We start from the raw sequence: 5452 nt of genomic DNA on the forward strand, positions 1-5452 counted from the left end.
ACATAATTAAATATCACTGTTTAATATATGTTCTAAAACAAGTATTCAACTATTCATTATCGACTATTCAATTACAAAAGCTAGTTTTATAATATGATGGCATAATTTTTAAAAAAATAGATAATATAATTTATTATCTCAACTAACTATTGAAAATAAGAAAAAAAACTATTAATTTCTTTTATGTTTAAAAAACTAATTTTCTTTTATTACGGTCATAAAGTTCACTACCCTTGTTTATTGATTTTTTAATTGAATTGGATTATTTATTTATTTATTTTTAATATAAAATCAAATTTTTAGTATGGTAATTATTATTACTATTATTATATCAAATTTAATAAAATAACTTTCTTAACATAAACTTAAGAAAATAATTTATGTTTTATTATGAAATAAACACAATTCAACAATAGTGAAATATATATATATATATATATATATAACGAGATTATGTATTTGGTACATACAAAAAATTAATTATTTATATAAAATACATGTTAAAATATAAAATATAAATTAAAAATAATTTAATTAATATATATATATATATATATAAATATAATGATTAATTTAAAGTTTAATTATTCTTTTCGTTTCTATATATAGTTTTATTAAATTTTTAATTATATCTTTATATTTTTTTGTTAGAATTAATAAAATATTATGTTAAACAAAATAAATATGCCTGGATTAAATATTCCGTATAATTTAATAGAATATTTTGTTAATTCTAATATTTTTATTACGGTATGAATTTAGTTACAAAATTTAATATAGTATATAGAAACGAAATTGAAAAAAATATAAATCTAATTAAAAATTTGATAAAACTATAAGAATCGGTAGAATAATTAAACTTTAATTTAATGACATTTTTTAGTACACCGTTAGTATCCATATAACATTTTTACAAATTTACTTATTGTCACAGATAAACTACAAAAAATGTATTTGAATAATTTTGTTGCTGAGAAGAATATACCCAAATTTTGTTATTGATAAAAATACTCTCAAATAATTTTAAAATACGACAAAAATATTTAATATTAAATATGTATTTCTAAAAAAATACTTAGAACTTGAATTTTGATGCAATTTTTCGCAAGCATAATTAGAAAGTTCAGATATTTTTATTCTTAAATTTTGGTGATTTTTCGCTAGCTATATATTTTTTGTAATTTTTTAAAAGTATTATTAGTTGTTGACAAAAACACACAAAAAATCTATACTTAACGGAAAATCACAAATTTTAAGAATAAAAATATCTCAATTTTCTAATCATACTTATAAAAAATTACATTAAAATTCAATCTCTAAAACATTTTTTGAGAATACATATTTAATGTTGGGTATTTTTATCGCATTTTTAAATAATTTAAAAACATTTTTGACAATAACAAAATTTAAATACATTTTCATCAACAACAAAATTATTCGAATACATTTTTTTGTGATTTATCCTATTATCACTCGCTTGTTCAATAGAATAATAAGAGAAGAAAGGATAATTAAGCAGAATCCTAAACCATGAGAGTTACTCATGAACTGTTCCCCCCACCCCCACAATACCTAATTCAGATATGAGAAGTTATAATCTTTAAAAATGTCCTACGAAATTAGTTGTGATATTACAAGTTTGCAGGTGAAGGGAAATGAGAGTCTTCAATGGCACTTGTGCAGGACCACAATTACAATCAGAGGCATTATCCCAGCACACAGAATAATAATAGTAATATAATGCAAATCACTCTCATACAAACAATACTCATTTAACTTTAACTGTTCAGGCTACGTGGTTCAATGTGAACCATCAAATCTTAACCATGAGAAGAAAGAAACAATTACATTCCTGCTGAACTCAAGTGCTTCCACTGTTATTCACTTATTCCACCAATGGCTGAGCTTCAAAGCTACAAAGTAGGACCAGCCTTCCCATGTCAGACTTGATCTCGAGAATACTTATTTTAATTTTAATTATTTACAAATTACAATAGACCATTAAATAGTGAAGAAGATGAAAAGAGTTCTTTTTTTTTCTTCTTCTTCTTTCACTTACCTATGGCCATTGCCCATTAGTACTACCTTAACGTTTATTAAATTAATTTAATGATTGTTTTTCCCCAAGTGACATCCTTTCTTGGGCCCTTTTCATTTATAAGTGTATGTGTCTCTCTCTCCACCTTATCTAGAGCAAGCTGTGAAGGCAAGTTTGCATATTCGCCCCCACTTTCACATTATTCAACCAAAAAAGTCTCATTTTTTCTGGTGAGAGGGCCTAGCTTAGGTAGTGCTTCCTTCTCTTTAATTAGCTCCATGCATGGTTGAAGGAACCAACAAAGCCTCCACTCTTATTCTTCTTCTCCTTCTGTGCTGCTGCTGCTAATTGGTACTAATTAATGGCAAACTCTTAACTAATTAACTTTTCTTCATGCCTTTTTATTCCCCATCATCACTTGTTTTGATGCTTTGCTTTGCAATGTTTTCACATTTTGTAGGAGCTGTGAAAATGGGAGAAAGAGGGAGCTTTATGCTCTGATTAGAGTTCTAAAAAAGAAGAAAAAAAATACATATTGTTTGAGAGTTTTGTTATAATGCCACCAGTTCCACTTGCTCCCTACCCAACACCATCGGTTCCATATACTACGCCTCCATCAAATGGTATCTTCCTCACTCTTTCTCTCTGTTTGGGAAATTCCAATTTGAAGACTAATATTCTAATTTATTGTGAAACACCTTAGTGACGTTTGGATTTGATTTAATAAGTGGTTAGATGTTGATATTATTATGAATAAATAGATAATGTGAAAACGTGAATGGTCTAAGTAGGTGCACAGAGTCAACTTGTGTGTTCCGGTTGCAGAAACCTACTGATGTATCCAGTTGGAGCCACGTCAGTGTGTTGTGCAGTTTGCAATGCAGTGACAGCAGTGCCACCACCTGGTATGATCCAATTCACAAATTTCTCTGTTTTGTTTGTTTCTCAAAAGAACCAAGCATTTTATTAATGTGTGCAGGCACAGAAATGGCCCAGTTAATTTGTGGAGGATGTCACACTTTACTGATGTACATCCGCGGAGCGACAAGTGTACAATGCTCTTGTTGCCACACCGTCAATCTAGCACTGGAAGGTACGATGATGTTATTATGGGTTTATTATGTCTATCTATCTAAATGTTTTGTTAATGTATGGTTGTGATTGTTGTAACAGCAAATCAAGTGGCGCATGTTAATTGTGGCAACTGTAGGATGTTGCTGATGTACCAATATGGAGCAAGATCCGTGAAATGTGCGGTCTGCAGTTTTGTAACCTCTGTTGGGGTCAGTACACACTGCTTTTCTCTTCAGTTTCAACTTCATAATCAACTTAGCTTCCCCGCAAATCACACCTAATAATCACTTGCTAAATATCGTATTTTTTTATTACTAGTGGAGTAAATAGTCAAATTAGTCCAGATCATTCATTTTTTAAATTAGTTTATAAAAAAAAGTTTATTGATATGGTACGTTAATTAATATTACTACACATACCTAGTAGTCCTAATTAACTACTAATATGATTAATTTAATAAATTAGATCAAATCAATTCCAAATTAAAAAATTTTAATATCTCAAGTTTTTTTTTTCAATTAGGTTTTGATTTGATCTAAATTCATAAATTTATTATGTTAATAGTCAATTGAGACTTTTAGAAATGTGTTGTGATGTCACTTATGGTGCCATATTAACGCATTTTGACACTATCAATAAAAAAAATGGAAAAAGAACTACTACTAATTTAAAATCTTTAAAGGACGAATTTGATTAAAACAAAATTTTTGAAGACCAAATTAAAAAACGAGTGATCTTTTATAGACTAATTTAACCATTTATTTATTATTAGTAGTAAGCTAATATGAATTGAAAATTAGTATTCTAGGAAGTGAAACTTACCATCTGAAATTGATAGTTAAAAGTAATTAGATGATATTTTAGTTAAACAAAATTATTTGTTATAAGGTATATATTGGTGTTATGGTTTAATATGATGTAACTGGGAATGATGCATTGCAGGACTCATCAACAAGCACCACAGAGCAGAAATTCAGCACTTGATAACTCAGCACAAGCTCTAAAAACCTTGGTTTTGCTATTGACATATATATATATATAAACACCATATTACATATGATATATTATAATATATCACCCTTGAGAGAATAACAAGCGCATAAAAGACGAGTACGATGGAGGAGATTCTCTTCACATGTATAGAGCTATTTTTCCCTCGAGTGATTTGATTAAATAGTTTTGGTATTATTATTGGGGTGTAAGGATAAACTATTTATCATTATATGTTTTTCCTGCTTCTGGGTGCTTTTGAAGAAATTTAATTTTTTGTTGTATTTTTTCTCCCCTGCCCCTTCAAACAACAAAAGGTCCAAGTACGGCCACCGAATCTTGGTTTTCATTACATAAAACGCCACAGCCCACATGGGTCCATAAATTCGACAGGATAACATCTGAGTGTGAAATCCAACATACATACAGATTCCTGTTCAAAATCCATAGTACTTGCAATAATTTATGATCCAACTTAGTGACTTACAAGAGAAAATCACTAGATTTTGACATCATAAATACTAGAAATCTGTCTAGTAATATATATTTTTTATGAATTAAATATATAATAGTAACAAATTTGAAATTATTTTAGTAAATCTTTAATATTCTAATAAGTTTTTGGGTTTGAGTCTGCAAAATAGTAAAAATATATTTTTTATAATTTATAAATAATAGAAAAATATTTAAAAGTATTAGTTCATTCTCTTAATTTTTTTCTTCTAATTTTAAAATAAGTTCTTTTATCATTTTGATATTAAAAATAACATATATTTCAATTTTTATTTATTCAAATATTTAATCATTATTCTATATAATAAAGAGTATTTTAGAAAAAGAAATTTATGCATCAAACTCCTCCCATATCATTTTTATATCAGAGATAGAATATATATCAAAACGGTGATTCTCGTTTAAATTTTACTATTAAGACTAAAAAGTTCCACCTTGAGCTTGGTAAAATGAGAAAATAACAGTTTAATCATCTATGAATCAAGATAGTAAAACTTATACGTTATCAAAGTTTAAAATTTAATAGTGATTAAACCATCACTTTTTTACTTTCTAATTTTTTCATGAGAGGATCATTTTTCATGTAAGTGTTAGATTAAAAGCTTATATGCCATGGCTCATATCTAAGAAAAATTCATCTCAATTCAAAATTGTTTGGTATCTTTTTTAATATATACTATAAAATCGACCTAATATATTTATTCGAAATATACATAAATAAAGTGTTCTTTAATTACATTTTTATTGATGTCCGATTTGGTGAAATCTAGTAGAGATGATATTCATTGTATGTTATTTATGATTTAATAATTAGATAAAATATTTATCATCTAAAAT

At 27.0% G+C, this 5452-nt stretch overlaps 1 protein-coding gene across 1 annotated transcript; it reads left to right on the forward strand.

The window, feature by feature from the left end:
• The first annotated feature begins 1759 nt into the window (after window positions 1-1759).
• On the forward strand, window positions 1760-4369 carry LOC112748023 (protein LOL1-like). Its single transcript, XM_025796230.3, has 6 exons — window positions 1760-2389; window positions 2499-2661; window positions 2830-2943; window positions 3018-3131; window positions 3212-3321; window positions 4055-4369. Exons 2-6 carry the CDS (start codon window positions 2595-2597, stop codon window positions 4094-4096), a joined length of 447 nt encoding a protein of 148 aa, XP_025652015.1. The 5' UTR covers window positions 1760-2389; window positions 2499-2594; the 3' UTR covers window positions 4097-4369.
• Window positions 4370-5452: the final 1083 nt, after the last annotated feature.

The sequence above is a fragment of the Arachis hypogaea genome, chromosome 15, assembly GCF_003086295.3.
Source record: "Arachis hypogaea cultivar Tifrunner chromosome 15, arahy.Tifrunner.gnm2.J5K5, whole genome shotgun sequence".
In the NCBI taxonomy this organism is placed as follows: domain Eukaryota; kingdom Viridiplantae; phylum Streptophyta; class Magnoliopsida; order Fabales; family Fabaceae; genus Arachis; species Arachis hypogaea.

Excerpts from the sequence above, each read along its gene's own strand:
- LOC112748023 (XM_025796230.3), top strand. The coding sequence starts at position 2,595 with ATGCCACCAGTTCCACTTGCTCCCTACCCAACACCATCGGTTCCATAT. Across the intron at positions 2,662-2,829 it reads TACTACGCCTCCATCAAATG|GTGCACAGAGTCAACTTGTG; the intron begins GTATCTTCCTCA and ends TGGTCTAAGTAG. Across the intron at positions 3,132-3,211 it reads CGTCAATCTAGCACTGGAAG|CAAATCAAGTGGCGCATGTT; the intron begins GTACGATGATGT and ends TTGTTGTAACAG.